Raw genomic sequence first — 20,805 nt, 5'->3', positions numbered from 1 at the left:
TTTTCTTACCGGCAATAGAGTATATGCTATAACGGAAGAATGGCAAATCGGCATTGGAAATAACAGTGTTTCTGAAAAATAAGAAAAAAAAATAAAAGAAAAAACAGAAAACAATGTGAAAGCTACGCAACCAATACCTATCCTCCTTAGAGCTTCCTTCCAATCAACAAGCGCATTCATCACTCTGCGGCTCCCCAAGTTTCTCTTCACCCTCGAAGAAGATCCGGTCATGGTCATATTCTGACCAGCGGATGCCCGGCTCGATGCCAGCAAACCGCCATTGCCCCTCCACCCTGCGATACCAGATGGTGGCATGCCCGTGGGCGTGGCCCTTAAGGGCGACTTCGCTCAGCGCATCGTCGGCGTATTTCTGATGAGCGACGCGCATCTGATGTTGGCCAGTGATCTCATCCTCGCTGGTTTGGAGCCACTTAGACGCCCCGCCGACGAAATGCTGCGTCTTCAGGCGACGGTTGCCCAGGAACTTGAGATCGGACGCCATGAGCAGGAACTCAGGCGCAGGCATTTCTTCCCAGAGCTTGTTCAAGAAAGCACGGTAATCGATCTTATGAAAACAGGTGGGGACGAGTTTAGCAGGCGCAGAAACCTTGGAGGTCGAGTTCCATTCTTCTGGGAGGGAGCATACCCGGAGCGTGGGAGCAATGCACTGGGCGAGACGATCCCAGTCTTTAGTGTCATAACTCTCCGCCCATTCATAAAGGGCTGCCTGACAACCAAGGACATCTGCCGCATGAACGCGTCAATAGCTTGGGACTCTTGCGGGTGGGAGAAGGGGATGTGGGGCTCAACCTTCGAAACAAGGAGCGGTAGGTTTCGCCATTGTTGATGAGACATATGCGTATTGGTCTGTTTTCGAGCGGAATAGGGAAATAAGGCCGTGGACACAGGAAACTACGCAAACTGAAACCTTATTTAAAAGCACTGTGGTACTCCGTAGTTTGCGAGTTCTCCCTTGCCGGGCAACGCGTGGTTGACCGAACTCCGTGTCGGAATTCCGAGATTAGGGCTGGCCTCTGGCGCGAGCAGAGAGATAAGACACCCCTCCCTCCTGTGGTGGATTCGGTAGTGCCGTGTGGGAATTCCATTGAAGAGTACTCTTGAATTTTTTTGGGCTCGAAGTCCCTAAAGCCTCAAGTATGTCTACCTATGCTATCATTGGTTCTACCGGTAACTGTGGCACCGCCCTTCTCGACGTCCTATCGCGGGATTCCACGGTAACGATCCGCGCGTATTGTCGCAGCCGGGCTAAACTCTTGGCCTTGTCTCCTGCTGCTGTCGACAATAAGAGTGTCCAGATCTTCGAGGGGGGTATTGACGACATCAACCTCCTGGCGCAGTGCGTGCAGGGAACGAAGGCCGTCTTCCATGTTGTGAGCACCAATACGAATATCCCCGGCTGTAATGTTGGCCTGCAGACGGCCCAGACCCTCATTGCAGCTCTGAAGCAACTTCGAACGGCGGACGGCGGCGTGAACTCGCTACCGAAGGTGGTGTTGCTGTCATCAGCCACCATTGATGATCACCTTTCGGAAAGGATGCCGTGGTTTGTAAGGGCGTTCTTGTTGACCGCCTCCAAGCATGTTTATGATGACCTAAAACGGACTGAGACATTTCTACGCTCCGAGCAGGACCTCGTCACCACGATTTTCATCAAACCGGGGGGCTTGTCCGTGGACAAGCAGCGAGGTCATCGGCTGGACCTCCACCACGAGGAGTCCTTCATCTCGTACCTGGACCTGGCGGCGGCCATGGTCGAAGCGGCGGACGACCCCGAGGGCCAGTATGATATGAAGAATGTCGGGGTGGTGAATACAAATGGTAGCGCCCGTTTCCCCCCCGGTACAATCGGCTGTCTCTTGACGGGTGTGCTGCGGTATTACTTTCCCATGTTGCACCCTTATTTGCCCTTTCCCGGTCCCCGTTAGACTTCACCCTGAGTCTCCAGAAGTGGCATCTGTGCATGAATGTGTATTTCTCAGGGTTGCAGCATCCAAATCCAAACGGTCTGTGTCGGCGCAGCTGAATAATCTGGCCACGTGATCCCAGGCAATGTACCAGGCGGGTTGCCTATCTCGAGAACTCAGCTAGTTCAACCAACCACCCAACCAAGGAACCAAGAAATCACTGGGAACACGTATCCAGAACGCCCTGCTTTCATCATATTTCTTACATTCTGCATATACTAGCTAGCGCGGCGAGGTGGTGGATATGTGTGGGAGAGAGTATGATGCTTAGAAATGGTCCCAAAGTATCACTTGTTTATCTCATTTAGAATATTGTTTATTTTCATGCGATGACACCTTTGCTAGCTAAACACACATCGATAGACTGATATCACCCGATCCAAGATCAATGCTTCTGTTTGGCAAGTAGCTTGCAAAATCTGATTGTCCAGGGTGAAGGGGTTCATGTGACTACGAAATCGGCATAATGAATGAGATAGGTTCTATGCATTTGCTTACGAACCTCGACCGCGGGTTCACTAGTAGTGATATACCTAGGACAATGACAAGCAAGTTTATCAGGGTACGGATTGCCCCTGCTGGCCCCTATTCTCAGCCAACTTCAGATCCGGCCGTTCCCAGGCCTCATCAAAGCCCGTGCCCATGATCCACTTGAAGTCCGGAGGTGAATGGCGGGTGGTCTCCAGGGCCATGCGGGCCAGCTTGATCCACATGTTCCCCTTCACAGGGAAGTGCTCCGCCCACACCGGATGCTGCTCGTAGGGCCGGCTCAACCGTTCGGCGTGACGCAGGGCGCGCATGAACTTGGCGACATGCCCGTCGTCATGCTCTTGGTTCACCGCAGCGTACAAGGCCGCCCAGTCCATATCACGGGTAAAATCATCTGAGTAGTCGGAGATTACGCAGGCATCTAACTCCGGGGACTTGCAGAAGGCGTAGAAAGCCAGGTCCAGCCGACCCTTCCACTCAACCAGGCGAACCCGCATAGCTCGCGGAATCCACTCCTGGGCATTAAAGACGCTAAAGAAGAGCGACGCGGTCACCGTGTGCATCAGAAAGAAGTCGATCTTGCGGGGGCGCCGCGCCGACTGGCTCGCCCCGGCCAGGTAAGCGGCAGTGCTGGCCATCTCAGCCGTACGTATTGTTAGTAGGTCTGCATGCTCCCCGGCCATCATCATCATCCCCGACGCCGGAATGCGGAACTGCGCCGCGATAGGGATCAGCTCGTCCGCCGCCCGGTCCATGATGCTGTCACGCATGCGATTCCACCGGTCACCGAAGCGCAAGTCCGCCCAGATGCGGGGATGGCTGCGCACTTCGTCAACGAGCTGCACAAGTGACTTGGGTACCGTCGTCTCTGTCCGGGTGTCGTCCTTGGCAGCGATCGCCGCCTCGACCCCGAGCAGAAGTTTGTCAATGTGTCCGTCTTCGTGGGCAGCGGCCTGGGCCAGCGCCTCGGCGATGATGCCCGGTTGGCCGAACTCGATTCCCAGCCCCAGGTGGATGAGAGAGTGGTACATCCCCTCGTACAGCTTGATCAGGAGCTTCTCCGCCAGCGGCGTCTCGGAGAAGACGTACGTGGTGACCACGGATTGCCACCCGTGGCGGTCAATCTGGGATTGAAAGTAGGTGAGGAAGGTGCTGTACAAGTCGGACCAACCCAGCAGGGACTCCAGGGCCTGCGGGTCCGCGTCTAGCCGAGTGAGGATCATCGGGTCTACCGCGGGAATCGGGCGTTGAATGGCCTCGGTGTCGGTGTAGGCGCGCTCGAGCTCCGAGGGAGAAGCACCAAGAGCCAACGCGGTCAGAATACTATGGGCCATGTGGTTGTGGCCCGTCGCCTCCCGGAAGAAAATGTGCCATGTGTCGTGGTTGGACTGAAGCAGCTCGCTGGCACGCGACAGGGACTCGGCGGACACGGGAGGTCGCGAGGCTCCATCTGGATGGCCGAGGCTGTCAACGACGTGCTGCGCAGACAGGCCAATGTGAGCAGTCATGATGAGGGACAGATGAATATCACAGCAGAATACATGCTAAAAAGGAAATGCTTTCCTTCCACGAGAATTATGTATTGAATCTACGGTATCAATCAACGTGTGGACTCGGAGAAGCGCCCAGAGTCGGAGATCCGAGACTCGGGGCTGGCTCTCAGGGACCTTTTCACGCTACCCAAACACCATGCCCCCATTCCCCTGAATCACCTCGCCGTTTATCCATCGTCCTGCATCGCTGGCCAAGAATGCCACAATCTGCGCAATGTCATCGGGTGTGGCGAGCCGTTTGGCGGCACTCGGTAGTTGGGCAAGTTCGGCCAGCACCTCGGGCGGGTCATGGCGGTGATAGTTCGTCATCGTGGGCCCGATCGCAACCACGTTGCTGGTCAGTCTGTGGGCACACGCTAGCTCCATGGCCCAGTACCGAGAAAGACACTCCAAGGCAGCCTTGGACGCAGCCCAGACGGCGAATGGCACATCGGGTCGCTGCGAGAGCACCGAGGAACTGACATCATTGGAGGTGGTCAGCCTAATGTCAACTGCCCTGCACAACCACCTGGCAGCCGCTCTTTTGACCTACATGCTAACAATTCGACCCCCGGATGGCGGCAGTCTGGGCACCAGGGCAGTTACTAGCTCGAGCGGGGCTCGGGCATTCACTCGCATGAATCTAATCGTGTCCCGTGGTCAGCGCGAATCTGAAAGACATCTATCAAACAAATGATGAGAGACAGGGCACACCGGTCGAAGAGGGAGGGATCGCTCTCAGCGACCGGGGTAGGAGTGGGCGGATCAAGAGCTGCGTTGTTGATGAGGATGTCAATGGTTGTGACGTCGAGGCCCATTAGGGCTTGGGAAATTATGCGCTGGCCGGCCCCGTCCGCAGCGAGATCTTCCTGGATGCAGATCGTCCGCACCCCGATAGCACGCAGGTCCTCCGCGAGAGCTGCCGCATTCGCTCGCTGACTATCGGAGACAAAACAGAGGGCTACATTGGCCCCACGGGTGGCCAGCACGCGGGCGATCTGCGCCCCAATGCCGCGCGATGCTCCTGTCACCACGGCATTCTTACGCAGGAGGCTGGTGGCGTCGACGCTGGATGCACCGGCGTCAAGGTTACCACAGCACTGAGGGGTGACGATAAAGAAAGGGTGCAGTACGAACTAGAGATTGGAAGGAGACGCCATCAGCGGCGATCGGCTGGCTTTTGTCTGGGTCTCGCGGAACGTGGCCGCGCAGGTCGAGAGGGAAAAAGGACAGTTACTAGATCACTGGGCGGAGGCATTCAGATGTATTTATACGCGTTGACTATTATCAAACTGATTCCCTGCGTTCGTATTCAACGCGTCAATTAAGCGATAACATCCCCTAGATTACTGCCCGGGAAATCAGAAAGCATAGCGACACCGCACCCTGTTTCCGGCGTTGCCGCACCAGCGAGGATCTAAACGCGCTGCACAATGTCTGCACAGCTCGGTCCCGGGCCTTCTTCAATAATGAGCCGGAGTATGCGCTCGAAGATCTTGAGAAACTGACAGGTTGCCTCGGGTTCCAGGATGGACAAGGCCCCAACATGTAGTGTCGTGCCGGTAGCGGAATCCGGCTCGACTATGGTTAACTCGAGTGCGGCGAATGGCCAGACCATGGCGAAGCCCGCGCTGTCCTGAACGACGCCCTGAAAGGCAGGCACGGGCACAGTCGAGTCTTTGGGGCTGCTGCTCACGATGTGATTCAGCAGCACGTTTCCCCAGCGGCGCTGGCGCGGCACTCCAGGTTTGGGATCGGGTGGGGCGAGCGCTGCGTCGAGGTAGTATGGATCCTCATCCTGGATCGCCAGCCAGGCTCGCAGCGCCCCCTGGATGGTCGCTAGCACACTGCTATGGGCCCCCACCGCGACACGCATCGGGCTGATGGAAATCAAGGCCCCTTCCATGGCTTGCGCGCCCTCCACGGTGGTCCGGTTTGCGCTGAGCCTGTAATATGTGACCTCGGCGCGCGGTGGCGCGTGCGGCCGCCACCAGCCCAGCGTTCGCGCGATCGTCAGTGCTGTCACTGCGTGAAAGAGCGCCGCTGGGGTGAGGTGGTGCGCCCGGCACCAGGCGCCATAGGCGACCCCGATCAGCGTCGTCGCTTGGGGCTGAGCGGGCAGCTCCGCGTCCGGCAAGCGGCGATCGTCGGGGATCGGGGTGGCGATGGCGCCCTCCAGGAAGGATTCCCAGGCTCGTTGGCCATGAAGCACACTCGACGGTACAGGAGCCTCGTCGAGCCCGTTAGCCCCATAATGATCCACCACCCAGGCTTCGATGGACGGTTTGGCCGCACGGGAATGCGCGAGACACAGGGCCGCTGATGCAGCTGGGTCGCCCTCGTCCCGCTTTACGATGGCTGTCAGGAGAGCGTGCAGATCCTGGGACAGGTTTTGGGAGATGGACTCATCCACAATGGAATGGTGGATGGTCCAGGCAAGCAAGCGAGGCTTGCTGAGAAACGCCGCGCGCCATAACGGGCGCCCAAAGACCCATGGCCGTGTCACATCCTCGCGTCGATATGTCGTCGGCTCTTGGCTCTCATCATCCTGCGTAAGCTCGAAATCGACCACGATCGGCTTCAAGATAGCCTGGACAACTTGCCCGCCGCGAATGAGATTGAACGCATCATCGGGAGTCTTCACCGTCTGCAGATTTGTGGGCCCGTCCAGCGATACGAACACCGTCCGTAGATTAGCCTTGGCTGCCACCACCTGGCCGACTGCTTCCTGAATTTGCGACAAGCTACACGGGAACTTTGAAAGGTCGAGGAACTGGTAAAACATCCAGAGTCGGGGGTCATAGAGACTCGTTGCGAACATCTCCCGTTGGAGCAAGGTCACTGGGAACACGGCTTCATAATCCGACGGTTCATGCCTCAACCCAACGGGGAGCCGTGGGACGAGAACCTTGGTAACAGATTGTAGAGATCTCCCTGCCTTCTGGTGGTCGACAGTATCCTCTTCAACCATCGCGGGGATAGTCGAGGCGATGGTGCTCAGGCTCTTCGGGGTGAATAGCTCCTCAATGTTGATGCTCAACCCGTGACTGCGACACCGCGCCCGAGTTTGAAGTGCCAATAACGAGGTCCCTCCGTTTGCAATGAACGACAGAGATTCCATCTGGTCGCGGACCTGCGCGGTAGGACGATCGGGATTTTCGCCCGTCAATACCTCAAGGACCAGGGCTAGAAACAGGAGGCCGCCGGGGGAGAGGCTGTTTCCCGGTGCCTCTTTCACGGCAACCCCCGCCCGACTGGTTTCTGCTTCTTGGTTGATGCGTGCTTGCGCAAGCAGAAGAAGTGCCTTCGTGTCCGTCTTGGCCGATGGCGTTTCGGGAAATGTGTCAAACTGCAGCCATCGATGGGGCCTCATGTATGCAGGCAATTGGGCGCTGCACGCGTGGTCCGCTGCCACCACGAATTCCTGCCACCCAGCAGTGGCCGATCCTCCCTGCTCCCCATCGCTGCCAGCGCTCCGCTGCAGCATCACACAACAAACTGAAATCGGCCTGCCCGCCGCGGACTGGGCAAGCATGACTCGGCTTTTCATCACGTGCGGCACTTGGTTGACGATGGCCTCGACCTCCTCCGGCTGGATCCGGTATCCATCAATCTTAAACTGAAAATCGACTCGACCGAGGAGAATAAACGTACCAGCCGCGATGAACATGCCGAGGTCCCCGGTTCGATATATCCAGGCGTGCCCCGCATCGCCGGGGAAGGGATGAGGCTGAAACACCTGCCTTGTCGCTTCGGAACGCCCAATATACCCGGCACTCATGTAGGTCGAGCTGAGGCAAATTTCTCCAGGAACGTATAACGGACAAAGTCTGGCCGTGCCGGGTTGTAGCATGTATAGTGAATAGTCAGACGTGGGAAGGGGATGGCCAGGCGGGAGACACCCTGTGCTGCAGCAAGTCTCAGCGCGTGGGTCTTTGTGTGCGAAGATGTCGCCGGTAAGAGAACGGATGTGGAGTACTTACGAATCGTCATGAAATGGCAGCGCATGGGAGTTCATCTCCGTAGCTCCGTAGCCGATCAACAACGAGACATGCCGGCTCCATGTCTGGGCCAGGGTCGGCGGCACCGCTTCGCCGACTAAAGAAATGGTTTTCAGGGACGGCACAGCATCAGGGGTGGTGAGCGCGATAGCTGAGGGCGTGATACACACGTCCTCAATGCCATACCGGGCCACACAGCCGGCTAAATCCATCGTGATCTCCTCCAAGGGAGGTATGCAGACACAGCCGCCGTTACTGAGGAAGCTCCAGATTGGCGTCCCCGAGGCGGAAGAGATTGGATTGAAGAAGAGTAGTGTTTTGGACGCCCGAATCCGACCGGCGTAGCTGGCAATGGAGGCCCCAAAAGCAGCATGACTATGCAGACAGCATTTGGGCCTTCCCGTGGAGCCCGATGTGACGCGAATCCATGCGGGTTGGAACAGATCCTGCGAGAGATCAACCTCGGATCCTGCATAGTTCTCTGGGGGTACGGGGCATGCGTTCGCTCGCCGGCGCAGCTGCCCAAAGTCATACTGCCAGGCAATGTCCGGAGCCAGTTCGCCGGTCCAGGAATTGTCCACCACCACCAGAGCGCAGTCGCAGTCTTCCAGTATGTGGGCATTTCGGGGAACAGGTTGGCTCGGGTCGACCAGGACGATGGCACAGCGAGCCTTCCAGCATGCCAGGATCGTGATGATCACTGCGGGGGATCGCTGCAACATGATGCCGATGACCAGGCCTTCTTCTGTCGCTAGACCCGTTGCCAGGGGCCGGGCTGGGACAGCCATCAGCCGTTGGGTCAAGTCAGCAGCCATCAGGTCCGTCATCTGATCTAACATCCAGTAAGAGATGATCTCGCTATCCCGGCCCTCGATAGCCGGGGAAGATGGGGTTTTTCGGGCCTGGCGGCGGACGAGTTGGTGTACCGGTCCTACTGTCATTTCGGTTACGCTTCGCCCCGGAAGACTGTGCCGGCGCAACTGCAGCTCTTCATGCAGAGAGGCCATGGAGATGTCGCGGAGTAAGAGAGTGGTCCAGCTGCGGTGGTGTACGATGTGGCGTAAGAGGTGCAAGCCGTGGTCGATTAGCTTTTTGGTATAATGCGCCGAGAGCCAGCGTGGGTAGTGGCAAATCGCCTGGATTGTTCTGTGACGTTGGGAAAAGAGCTGGATGGTCAACCCCGAGGGCATTTCGGGGGGACCGGGCAATTCAGCCACCGGGCGTGAATACAACACCGCCACACAATGTGGTGGACCCTTGACGGATGGATCCTCATCCGTGTTGATGTTCAACCCGGATTGGAGCAAGTCCAGGAATGAAGAGTCCTCGTCGATAGAAGCATCAACGTGGACCCAAGGGCTCGACCTGCTCCCCTTTTCCGCCGCCTTGAAGGTCTCACATGCGGTCCAAATGTTCGACGTACTGTGAGCAGTGTGACGACTCAAAATAATGCACCAAGCAGCACTGCAGACGTGCCATGCGGGGGTGTTGTGCGCGGCTGCGGTGCGGACGATATCGTCAACATCAAAGCCGTGGAGATCGTGGTGCAAGACATTCTGCTTCTGGGGCTCTGTACAGAGACCTTGAACCTCGGATGCATAGTACTCTTTAAGACCCTGGGGAAACATCTTTCAACTGAGCTATCTGTGCGAGATTCGGTTCAGGATGTGGTGGCCTATAAGTCACCGCCGGAGCCAAACGACTCGCTCGGTAAATCAAGCATGCCTTTGGTTATAGAGCATTCGCAGACACGATGCACTGGCAACGGCCGGATTGCCTTTCGTCCCTCCAGTCAGCAGTTTGCAGGGTAAGAAAACACCTCTGGGACCGAGTGAAGACCGTGGTCGGACAATGGCCCACCGGCATAGGGCCGACGCCCGCGCCATGCGTAGCAAGCTTAGGGGGACCTACCAGTGTCTGGCGATGGACAGACGGACAAGCAACCCAACCAACCGCATGAAGCCCGAGCAGCTGATGGCACAAACTAAGCCTCTCATGACCAGATCCGATCCCCGAGCCAATTTTGATCGGGTCATTGTCATTTTCCCACCCCCTTTCTGAACCCTGGAACGAGGGGATGTTGAAACTAATCAACATTGTGACGATGGGCTCACGACTCCAATGCACTTTTTTCCGATCCTCAGAAGACTGTAAGACGACGCCCAGCCGGTATGTTACGTAGAGCATTAGTATACAAGACACTAGAAATCTCCCAGTGGGCCTACTTTTTAAGGGTCGCTGTGTTTCTTTCCTGCTTCCCGTCTTCTACTACATCTTTCCCCACAGCACAATGACCGGCACCACCGATGACCTGCCTAATACCTGTCACCATCCGCCAGAGAGCGGTTTTCAAATGGGGGGTAAGCTTTTTCACGTGAGAACCCGACCTTCCACTTTGATCCAAGCCCAGGCTCGACTGCATCCATCGCGGGTGTGCCTCGTCGCGAGTTCCGGAGAGTACGATTTCGACCGCCTCTGGAGCTCAGTGCAGGCAAGCGCCAGTCAGCTGCTACAACAAAACCTGTCTCTGGGGGCCCGCGTGGCCATCGTGGCAGAGTCCTCTCCCATCGCCATTGTGGCTCTCCTGGCTGTCCTCCACCTCGGTGCTGTGGCGGCCCCCCTCAATGCCTCGCTGCCAACTGCGCGGATTCACAGCATCATCCGCACCGGCAGGTTCACTCATCTAATTAATCCGTCCTCTCGCTCCTCAGATTTCGAGCTTCCAGGAGTGATCAATCTTGCTTTGGACCTGAGCCAGCCGACGTGCAAGTCCCCGGCAGCTCGGAATCACTTCCCGGAGGTTGATCCCCTGGCACCTGCCATCGTCTTTTTCACATCCGGCAGCACAGGAGAACCGAAAGGCGTCGTTCACAGCCATGTAAGTTTGAGTACAATGGCCGTGAACGTGGCCAAGGTCTTGGAAATCGACTCCACCGTGCGTAATTTCCTCTTTCCTTCTTTCGGCTGGGCCGTGAACATCATCGATTCTCTGTCGACCCTGGCGGCAGGGGGGTGTCTTTGCATTCCCACCGAAGCCGAAAAGTCTCACAGCCTGGAGGAGGCCATTTCGCTGTTCAGTGCCACCCGAACCACACTGCCTTCGTCCGCCTTACGGATCATGAACCCCAGCGCTGTCCCGTCCTTGACTCGCGTCGTGCTCGCCGGCGAACCCATACACTCAGACGTGGCGTCGATCTGGTTGCCCCACGTGAAGGTCTATTGGAACTACGGTTCTTCGGAGACGCTGATGGTCCTCGCCGGGCTGGTCGGCGAGCAGAGCCCTGGGGCGCTAAACGCCGGTCGTCCGCTGGCCTGTTGTCGGTGCTCGATCGTAGACGAGGCACGCTTAGAGGTCCCGACAGGCCATTCAGGCCAGCTCGTTGTCGAAAGCCATACCAACTTCATGGGTTACCTGCGAAACGGCGAAATCGATGCACCTGACGACCAACCGATCGGCCATCCCGTCGTGGTCCATTCGGGGGACCTTTTCAGTCAGGCGGGGCCAAATGCGGTTCTGGTGCATCACGGACGCATTGATTCACAATTGAAGATTGCGGGCCAGCGCTTTGAGCCGCAGGAGGTGGAGGAGAAGCTGCTGCTGGCGCTAGCTGACGTGAAGGAGCTGGCCGTTACTGTAGCGACCCTGAAGGGCAACTCCGAAGGACCAGTCCTCGTGGTCGTTGTGGTGCTCGAGCGCAAGGGAACGAGTGCGTCCTCGTCTGAGGCCCGACTGCGCTGCGCCTTCGAGTGGCTCGTTCAGACGCTGCCCCGCTACATGATACCCATCGGGGGCTTGGAGGTTGAAAAGCTTCCCCGGCTGCAAAACGGCAAGCTGAATCGAAAAGGCATTATTCACTTAGCAGAGCAGCAAGCAGTCTCCGACCTGATGGACCTGCGACCTCCGCGTGGGGCGGACTCCCGCGATCTGGACCCTATCTTGGTTCGCAGGGTCGCCCAGGTTTGGGCAAGTGTGCTGGCTATTGAGCTAACAGAGATCAAGCCCACGTTAAGTTTTTTTATCCTGGGTGGCAACTCCCTATCCGCGATGCGAGCGTGCAAGGAGCTGCGACGCGAGGGTATACTCCTTGCCATGTCCGACTTGTTTCTGCATCCCACCTTGAGTGAGCTAGTAGACTTCATCATGAAGCACAACAAAACGAGGTCATTGACGGAGCCTAGCCACATAAAACGAAGCACGGAATTCGAAGGCACGGCCCAAGATATTCTCCAAGAACTTCTACTGAGGGCAGCCAGGGACTGTGCCGTCGATCCAAAGATGATTGAGGATATCTACCCTTGTACAGCTCTGCAGACAGGACTTATGGCTCTGAGTGAGATTCACGCAGGGGCGTATGTGGCGGAACACGCCTTCCACCTGCCAGTCTCATGGACTGTGGCAGCCTTCCAAGAGGCCTGGCTCCGAGTACTCGCGGGGACGCCTATTCTGCGCACCCGCATCATTCGAGATCCCAACGGCAGGTCACACAATGTCACCCTGCGGCCGTCAGCGGACCCAGGAATAGCTGTTCCGCAAGGGGCGTTGCCAGTCTTTGTGCCTCCCATGAGCTGCGGGTCGCCCCTGTTCTGTCACTCTCTGGACACAGACCCAGAGCATGAGAGGTTGATCTGGCGCTGGCGAGTACATCATGCCATCTACGACCGCTGGTCCACCCATCTGATTCTGGATTTGATGCAAAAAATGTACAGGAAGGAGACTCCGAGCCCTTTGACTCCATTCTCCCGATTCGCCCGTGCCGCGGTTGAACAGGAGAGCTCCGAAGCCGCGATCAGCTTCTGGCGGAACAAATTCGAGTCATTCAGTGGGACGGTCTTTCCTCAGCTGACCCTAGATCATGCGAAGTCTCGTGCCTCGGATCATCTCCCCTTCGAAATCTCCATTCCGCCGCGACGATCCGCGACCACGCAGGCTACGACAATCCAAGGGGCGTTGGCACTGCTGATCTCCAAAGTTCATGGCGAGTCGGATGTGATATTTGGTACCACTATTCACGGAAGAGCCCTAGCGAGTTGCCCAGACGCAGAGACAGTGGTGGGACCTGCCATTGCCACGGTTCCTATGCGCATCCAAGTGGAGGGAACCACCTCAGTGGCGCAGTTTCTCGACGAATTGCAAACTCAAGCGGCACTCGTGGGAGTCTATCAGCATTATGGTCTGCAGAACATCAAGGCACTAGGGCCTGGGCCGGCGGCGGCTGCCTCCTTCACCACTCTCCTGATTATCCAGCCCGAGATGGATGGAGATGCCCCGGATCCGCTCCACATGATCCACGAGATCGAGCTCGGAACCGCAGATGGCTACGTGGACTACCCTCTGGTTGTCGAGTGCTTTCCACAAGCCCAGATTCTCAGGGTCAAGCTGTTGTATGACCCAGTGGTCTTCTCCTCGTGGGAGATGCAGATGATGGCTCAGCAATTCAGTCACGCCTTTGACGCCCTACACACCACGCAGGATCCGACAACATTACTCCGAGACCTGAGTCTCCTGGATAAGGAGAGCGTGCCCGCCGTTCTGCGCATGAGCCGCGGCGAACTGATTGACCACCGCGAGTGCCTCCATGAACGAATCTTTGCCAAAGCGCACGCTTGGCCGGACTCCGAAGCCCTTCACGGGTGGGACGCGCGGTACACCTACGAGGAGCTTCGGAGCCTGGTCTGGCGCCTGGCCTCGCGGCTCGCGCCCTTGCTACCCTGCAAGCCAGGGCAGATTGTCCCCATCTGCTACCCTAAGTCTGCCGCGGCCGTCGTGGCTATGCTGAGCATCCTGACAGCAGGCCACGCCTTCCTCCTGCTGGACCCCGCACTACCACCGCAGCGCATCCGGTATATGATCCAGGCGGCCAAGGCGGACCGCGTGCTCTGCACGTCTGCAACCCACCATCTGGTGGCTGACATCGGACCCCTTGTGGTCAATTTCCAGAGCATCTGGGACACTCCGTCCGTGGCGCCGGACGACGGTTTCTTCGAGCTGCAGACGTCGCCAGACCGCCCGGCCTACTGCATCTTCACCTCCGGGTCAACGGGGGCCCCCAAGGGAGTGGTCCTGCTCCACCGACAGGTCACCAGCGGGCTCGAAAGTCAGATCGCAGCCGGGCTTTACAAGCGCCAATCTCGCCTGCTGCAGTTCGCAAGCTACAGCTTTGATACGTGCATTGCCGACATCTTCGCGACCCTCCTGAGTGGGGGTTGCATCTGCGTCCCACAAGATGAGGACCGTCTGTTACGGCTAGCCGACAATATCAACGCATTTGCCGCCACGGCCGTCGACCTGACGCCATCCGTTGCCAGGATGCTCCAACCGCACGAGGTGCCCGATTTGCAAGTGCTGCGCCTTGGGGGTGAGCCGATGCATCAATATCACGTCCAGACCTGGGCGAATCGCTGCAATCTCCAGAACACCTACGGTCCCACCGAATGTTGCGTGCAGTGCACGTTCGTTGACCGGGTGCCCCAATTCTTGTCGCCAGCTGTCATCGGCAAGAGCATTGGGTGTCATCTCTGGGTTGTTGACCCGCAAAATCACAAGTTTCTCATGCCGCTGGGTATGGTGGGCGAACTGGCAATTCAGGGTCCCGCGGTGGCTAATGGCTATATCAACAACCCGGCCAAGACGGAGGCGCTGTTTCTCCCCAGTGCCCCGTGGCTCGAGACCTATGGTATTGATTGTCTTTATCTTTACCCGGTCTACTTGACAGGCGATTTGGTTCGATTTAACGAGCAGGGCGACCTAGTCTTTCTCGGCCGCAGGGATAGCCAGATCAAGATCCGGGGCCAGCGCGTCGAGCCGGAAGAAATCGAGCACGTCCTACAGCAGGATGAGAGGACGGACCAAGCTCTGGTTTGCTATCCCACCACAGGCGTGCTCGCGATGCAACTGGTCGCTATCCTTGAGCCCTCCCCTGCCGCCGCCAGACTGTGCGCGCAAGATCAGCCGGGGGCGTGGATGGAGCCCATCGCCCGTAAGGCTGCCGAGTTCTTGCCACTGCACATGGTGCCCGCTGTGTTTCTAGCAGCCGACCAGAGCTTATTGATGTCATCCGGCAAATTGGACCGTCGCAGGGTACAGACATGGCTGGAACGGCTGGCGCTGGAGGAGCTCGAAGCCTTGCATTTGTATCATCCCGCCTCAGCGAGGCCACACGATGCGAAGTCCACCGAAACAGCCGCCGACCTGCCCGACGCCCTGACAGCACCCATACTCAACCAAATCCAGTCCCTTCTCGCATGGAGATCGCATATCGGTCCTCAATCCGCCACAAATCGTTCCCTTGTGCATTCCTTCTCTCGTATTGGGCTGGATTCAATCACCATTATTCCGTTCCTCCGGTGGATCAACCAGACCCACTCCGTCCACTTGGACGTGCCCAGTCTTCTGCATCTTGATAGCGTGCAGGGACTCGTCTCCTATCTCAGAAGTCAGCAGGCAAGCCTCCCGGCCAAGCAGAAGAAGCGCAGCGATGAGAGGACGGAGGATCCCGAGACCTTCGAATCCATGATCCGTCAAGGGGTGGACCGGCTCTGCCAGAAGAAGCATCCTATTGTTTTGGAGCGCGAGCTGTCCAAGAAGACCTCCTTAAGCCGACTGGTCGGTAAGGTGGCCGGGTCGCAGATGACTCTGGTGCGACGTCTTTCTCGCCGCATCAGCTCGCGATTCGAGCCCCGCCGCGTGTTATTGACCGGGGGCACCAGCCTTGTCGGATTAAACATTCTCACCCGCCTGCTCGAACGCTTTCCACGGACGCGGGTTGTGGTCCTAGTGCGCTGTAACACGGCCCACGAGGGTAAGGCCCGGCTTGTCGAGCGCGCCAGCCTCTTGCGGTCCTGGCGCCGCGACTTTACTCCCCGAATCGAGGTTTGGCCCGGCGATCTGAGCGCGACGCGGCTGGGGCTACTGCCGGCGCAATGGGACGCGCAGCTGGGCGGACGAGGGGGTAACGCAACCAACTACGTAGACGCAGTTATCCACAACGGGGCTGCGGTCGACTGGTTCGCGAACTTTGCGACACTTCAGGCAACGAACATTGACGCGACGCTGCAGCTTGCGGAATGCGTGCGAGACGCCGCCACTATCACTCGACTTGTGTATGTGTCCGGTGGGCCACAGTGGATGCCAGACGAACCCGACACTGCGGCGTTGGAGCCGGTGACGGGGGAAAGCTCGGTGCAGCACCTCCACTCCAGCCTCGCCCAGTCCAACGCCTACGGGCGTACGAAGCTGATCACCGGGGCAATACTGCAACGCGCCGCCGCCCGCAGCATGGATCTAGCCGGCAAGGTGGCCGTGCTCCGCCCAGCACTTATTATCGGTGCTGCTGCCGATGGGGTGGTCAACATGGACGACTTCCTCTGGCGCGTGGTCCGCGGCTGCTGTGCCCTAGGGGCATTTCCACGCGAGGACCCGGCGGAAGACTGGATCTACCTCTGCGGCGCGGACTACTTTGCCAACCTGATCATCTCCCGGCTGACGGCCGTGCCGCGCCCCGGGGAGATTAAGGTCCTTGCCGGCCTGACAGCCAGTCGCTTTTGGGCCATCGTGCAGCAGGAACTTGGGGTCTCTATGGAGGCCTTGGACGTCCCGACCTGGTTACACCGGCTGAAACGGAGCATTGCCACGCAGACCACTCATCACCATTCCGCTACTGAAGTCCATCCCTGTCAGCCGATTCTGCATATGCTTGAGAGCTCCTCATCTGGCCCGCTGGGCGCGGCCCGGCCTCGAATCTGTGCGGATACAGAACGGCGTCGCCGGATGGAGGCGGAAGCGGCCCGCGTGGTGACGATGAATGTGCGGTACATGCACAAGATCGGCTCCTTCTCTACTGCTGAGGAGGCCTGGTCGGATCAGGTTTTCCACCGAAATAAAACACGGTAGAGAAGCAAGATGCTTCATCAACTGCTCCTGCATACAATCTTGCCCATCCCGGCTGGTCTTAAGAACAGGCTTTTGGGGGGGGGGAGGGGAGGGGGGGGGCGATTTAAGCATCGGAGCGAGATTTGAGCTCACCATCATTAGATATAATCAAAATTCCCCTTATCCCCTGTTGCTACTCGTCGTATCCTTAATTTAGATTTTATCATTCCTTAGACCCGCAACTCTTCCGTCATTCTATTCTCATTCTTGGACCTCCTGGGCATATGTCACTCTTAGCCACATATTATCTCGGGGGTGTTGTCCACATCCCATCATATTATTTACCAATCTACTTGGTATGAAACTATAGATGGTTTTGGTGCTTGGAATCAGAAAACCGATCAACTGGTTCGCTCGACTCTGCCGAGCTTGTCAAATGTCGGGTACGAATCACAGTTTGCGCTCTTCTGCCCGTAAGGTGATTCTTGATGCGGACTTGGCACGGAGTTCTTCCTGGAGGGCAAGATGTTCGGAGACTTGGATATTGACGTCTTCGGGGCTCGGACAACCCTAAGTGGTTCTGAGCCGGGTCGCCAAATCCCAGATAAAACCAGATAAAAGTCCACAGCGACAACCCAGGAAGACAAGCCCCTTACTTAGCCAGGCCTTTTGTCGTCCATTGTTTCCAGACAGAACAAGTAGTCTCCTTGAAATGGCTTTCGGAACCATCTATACTCACAACGTATTGGCCCTTTCCCCCCCCCCCCCCCACTCCTTTTCCCACTCCCTTTCTTTGAAGTCCAACCAGAACTAACCCATCCCCATCCCAGCCGAATCCCCGCTCGACCGCAATCCTCGCCGTCGCCCGCGCGCAGGGGATCGAACTGGACATCGTGTACGCCGACAAGACCGAGAACCCGGAGAACTATGCGAGACTCCTTCAGGTCAACCCGCTGGGCCAAGTTCCGACCCTGGTCGGGAATGACGGCCACGTGCTGACCGAGTGTATCGCGATCGCGCTGTACATCACAGGCCAGAGTGACACGACCCCGCTGCTGGGCGCCACGCGGCGCGAATTCTACGAGATCGTCAAATGGATGTCGCTGGTGAACGCGGACCTGCTGCCCGCTGTCGGGGCGCTCATTCTGCCCTTGCTCGGCAAAGGGAAGCCGGTCAATGGGCCCCAGGACTGCGGCGAGTGCCTGCGCATCGTGCGTCGCGACTGCCGCTTGCTCGACGACCATCTTCGGCAGCCCCAGCATCGCTACCTCGTCGGCGCCCAGATGACGCTGGCTGATCTGTTTGTCGTCGGCATGCTGTTCGGCGCCGTCATGGTCCTCCACCCCTTGCTGCGCGCAGACTACCCCCGCTTCTGGGAGTGGTATTATGAGGTCTACGAGACGCCAATGTTCAGGGCCGTGGCGGGCGAGTTGCGCTTGCTGGATATTCCCATGGCGACGGTGACAGGCGAGGCGGCCGAGTAGAGATATTTTGGTTTCGCCTGGGTTGACACCGGTGGTGGGGAGTGGTTTTCCACTCGTCAAAGGACATACCTACAGCACTGTCAGGTAATTAGGAGAGAATGAGGCATCCGGATGGGCTTTTGACCACGAACATAGAACATTCTTTTCATAACGATAGAGTCCTCTGTTTAGGAGTTTCGAGTGTATCTGCTGGATACGGACTTCGCTGCAACAGCATGCAGGTTGTAATGGTACATCATTTCCTTCGATATGGTAATGGAGAGATACAATACAAAATACCCAATACACAGAAGAGCAAAAGCAGTTGCAAATGAATTATTGGCAGTTGTTGACAGCGCAGTCGGCATCTCAGCCTTGTTTTTGCCCAATTCTACCCACAGGACAAGAGTGTTGTGTTTTACCCAGGCCACAGAAGATATGCCCCGATGTCACCAGTTTCTCTGTCTCTGTGGGATCGAAAATCCGGGACTGTCTAGGTTCCCAGAGCGGGGGTACAAGGCAAGGAAGATGGGCGAGATCTTTAAGAAATCGAAAGCAAAAGTGTGAATATTAAAATGAATCTCTTTCGCGATAGATGCGCCAGAGACTTTTTACTCCCCAATCTCAGGCTGCTCCTCCATCCACCGTCAAGGACTTTCCATTTACCCATTCACCCTCCTTGCTGGCCAGAAAGCACACCACGCGTGCAATGTCCAAGGGAAATCCATTACGCATCAAAGGTGAAGCATGAGCGGCCATCTGAAAAACAATCAATATCAGAAAAGAGAGAGCGCGCGCGAAGGAGTCGGATCCACCATACCTGTTGCCGCTCCTCGGCGGTATACTTCTCGCCATTCGGGATGTAGTGGTGGGAAACCGCGTGGAACATGTCGGTGACCGTGCCGCCGGGGGCCACGGCGTTGACAGTGATCTTTTTATCACCGCAGTCCTTGGCAAAGACACGTACGAAGGAGTCAATTGCTCCCTTGGAGCCAGAGTAGAGGGAGTGCTTGGGGACACTGAAGTCGTGGGCAGTGTTGGAAGACATGAGGATAATGCGACCGCCCTCGTTCAGGTGGCGGTAGGCCTCTCGGGCGACGAAGAACTGGCCGCGTGTATTGAGGCTGAACACGCGATCGAACTCCTCCTCGGTGACCTCTCCCAGGTGACCGAAGCTAACGACCCCGGCGTTGCTACACACAATGTCCAGTCCACCAAAGTGCGCCACGGCTTCGTCCATCAGCCTCACCGTCTGCGACACCTCCCGCACGTCCGCCTGGATCGCGATCGCGGCCGACCCCAGGCTCTGGATCTCCGCCACGACCTTCTCTGCTGCTGCCGAGGAGTTCGCGTAGTTTACCACCACGCTGGCGCCCAGGCGGCCCAGTTCAACCGCGATCGCCGCGCCAATCCCCCGGCCAGAGCCAGTAACCAAAGCGACCTGCCCGGCGAGGCAGTAGGGAGCAGAAGAGACAGTCATTGTGTGATGTGTCCGAAGTGAGGGAAGATATGTGGAATGTTGCGAGTTTAGGAGGAGGGGGGAAGATGTGCTTGGAAGATGGACAATTTCTTGTTTGGGGCTTCCATTCCCCACCTCTCCTTATACGTCGTCGGCTCAGCCGGGGGAAAGGGAGGGGGGGGCAGCATATGAGTCTGTTCGAAGATTGAATATCACACCTCCATGCGGACCTCATTAGATGTCCATTAGATATCCAGAGGAGGGTGTTTTCCGTCCAAACAAAGATCGGGGAAGCATTCGGGGAAGGTAAAGAAGGGTGGTCCTCCGAATGAGAGACTCAGTGGGACTCGGGCGTCGCGGGGGGTTCGGGCTCAACGCTTGCCCCGAGGCCCGACACTCCGGCAACCCGCTATCCTCTCATGTCACGAACTTCAGCTCATGGCACGATGCTTGCTGTTTATGACTTCTTCGTACTCGGTGAAGCTTTAAGTATCAGGATTCTGTAAAGACGTGATTGTATAAGCCGGGTGCTATGAGACGGAAGACAACCACGACAATTCAACACAACACCGCACATATACAAGCAAGCATTCGTCATGTTTGCTTACTTAGAGGGATTTGAGACGTCTCTGGCTCGCACTGTCAGTTTGGCAGGGCTGGTGCTGGTGACTGCAGCACTACTGGCCATCATCGTCAGCGCTGTTTACAATCTGTTCTTCCACCCATTGCGTGCATACCCAGGTCCGCTGTTGTGGCGCATGACTAGCCTGCCATGGTGTTATCACCAGATGAAAGGCGATCGCACCCACCTGCAAGCTCAGATGCACTGGCGGTATGGAGACGTGGTACGCATCCGGCCCAACGAGCTGAGCTATACGAGCTATCAAGCCTGGGATGACATCTTCGTCCATCATCCCAACCGGCCCGAATTCCCCAAAGATCCTCGTCGTCAACGCCGGAACCCGAACAAGCTCGAGGTGGCTCCTCCTCCTCCTCCTCCTCCTCCT

General features: G+C 57.4%; 8 protein-coding genes across 8 annotated transcripts in view; 4 read left to right on the top strand and 4 right to left on the bottom strand.

Moving 5' to 3' along the window:
• Positions 1–163: 163 nt before the first annotated feature.
• Positions 164–841, bottom strand: ASPACDRAFT_54344 (uncharacterized protein; the record flags this gene model as incomplete). Its single annotated transcript, XM_020202867.1, has 3 exons — positions 164–565; positions 647–744; positions 811–841. 3 exons carry the CDS (start codon positions 839–841, stop codon positions 164–166), a joined length of 531 nt encoding a protein of 176 aa, XP_020053371.1.
• Positions 842–1,157: 316 nt separating this feature from the next.
• Positions 1,158–1,796, top strand: ASPACDRAFT_9498 (uncharacterized protein; the record flags this gene model as incomplete). Its single annotated transcript, XM_020206133.1, has 1 exon — positions 1,158–1,796. A coding segment is annotated over one exon (639 nt), but the record flags the coding sequence as incomplete, so codon positions are not given.
• A 746-nt stretch (positions 1,797–2,542) lies between these two features.
• On the bottom strand, positions 2,543–3,982 carry ASPACDRAFT_46556 (questin oxidase family protein; the record flags this gene model as incomplete). Its single annotated transcript, XM_020201804.1, has 1 exon — positions 2,543–3,982. One exon carries the CDS (start codon positions 3,980–3,982, stop codon positions 2,543–2,545), a length of 1,440 nt encoding a protein of 479 aa, XP_020053369.1.
• Positions 3,983–4,635: 653 nt separating this feature from the next.
• On the bottom strand, positions 4,636–9,635 carry ASPACDRAFT_63329 (uncharacterized protein; the record flags this gene model as incomplete). Its single annotated transcript, XM_020203881.1, has 3 exons — positions 4,636–5,106; positions 5,622–7,914; positions 7,990–9,635. 3 exons carry the CDS (start codon positions 9,633–9,635, stop codon positions 4,636–4,638), a joined length of 4,410 nt encoding a protein of 1,469 aa, XP_020053368.1.
• A 725-nt stretch (positions 9,636–10,360) lies between these two features.
• ASPACDRAFT_34099 (uncharacterized protein) lies at positions 10,361–16,897 on the top strand (the record flags this gene model as incomplete). The annotated part of the gene is made up of 2 exons (XM_020200016.1): positions 10,361–15,565; positions 15,683–16,897. 2 exons carry the CDS (start codon positions 10,361–10,363, stop codon positions 16,895–16,897), a joined length of 6,420 nt encoding a protein of 2,139 aa, XP_020053367.1.
• Positions 16,898–17,588: 691 nt separating this feature from the next.
• Positions 17,589–18,360, top strand: ASPACDRAFT_63327 (glutathione S-transferase family protein; the record flags this gene model as incomplete). The annotated part of the gene is made up of 2 exons (XM_020203880.1): positions 17,589–17,618; positions 17,707–18,360. 2 exons carry the CDS (start codon positions 17,589–17,591, stop codon positions 18,358–18,360), a joined length of 684 nt encoding a protein of 227 aa, XP_020053366.1.
• A 603-nt stretch (positions 18,361–18,963) lies between these two features.
• ASPACDRAFT_33834 (SDR family oxidoreductase) lies at positions 18,964–19,819 on the bottom strand (the record flags this gene model as incomplete). Its single annotated transcript, XM_020199994.1, has 2 exons — positions 18,964–19,098; positions 19,160–19,819. The coding sequence occupies 2 exons, from the start codon at positions 19,817–19,819 to the stop codon at positions 18,964–18,966; spliced, it is 795 nt and encodes a 264-aa protein (XP_020053365.1).
• Positions 19,820–20,082: 263 nt separating this feature from the next.
• The window catches only part of ASPACDRAFT_1874402 (cytochrome P450), a gene marked incomplete at its 3' end in the record, with an annotated part of 3,156 nt that continues 2,433 nt past the window's right edge, over positions 20,083–20,805 (top strand). The window contains exon 1 of the mRNA XM_020198037.1: positions 20,083–20,775. Coding sequence (XP_020053364.1) covers positions 20,395–20,775 — 381 coding nt within the window. The 5' untranslated portion in view covers positions 20,083–20,394. The remainder of the gene's footprint in view (positions 20,776–20,805) is intronic.

The sequence above is a fragment of the Aspergillus aculeatus genome (genome assembly GCF_001890905.1).
Source record: "Aspergillus aculeatus ATCC 16872 unplaced genomic scaffold ASPACscaffold_15, whole genome shotgun sequence".
In the NCBI taxonomy this organism is placed as follows: domain Eukaryota; kingdom Fungi; phylum Ascomycota; class Eurotiomycetes; order Eurotiales; family Aspergillaceae; genus Aspergillus; species Aspergillus aculeatus.
The sequence above is the reverse complement of the archived record's forward strand: the minus strand, read 5'-3'. Positions and strand labels throughout refer to the sequence as shown.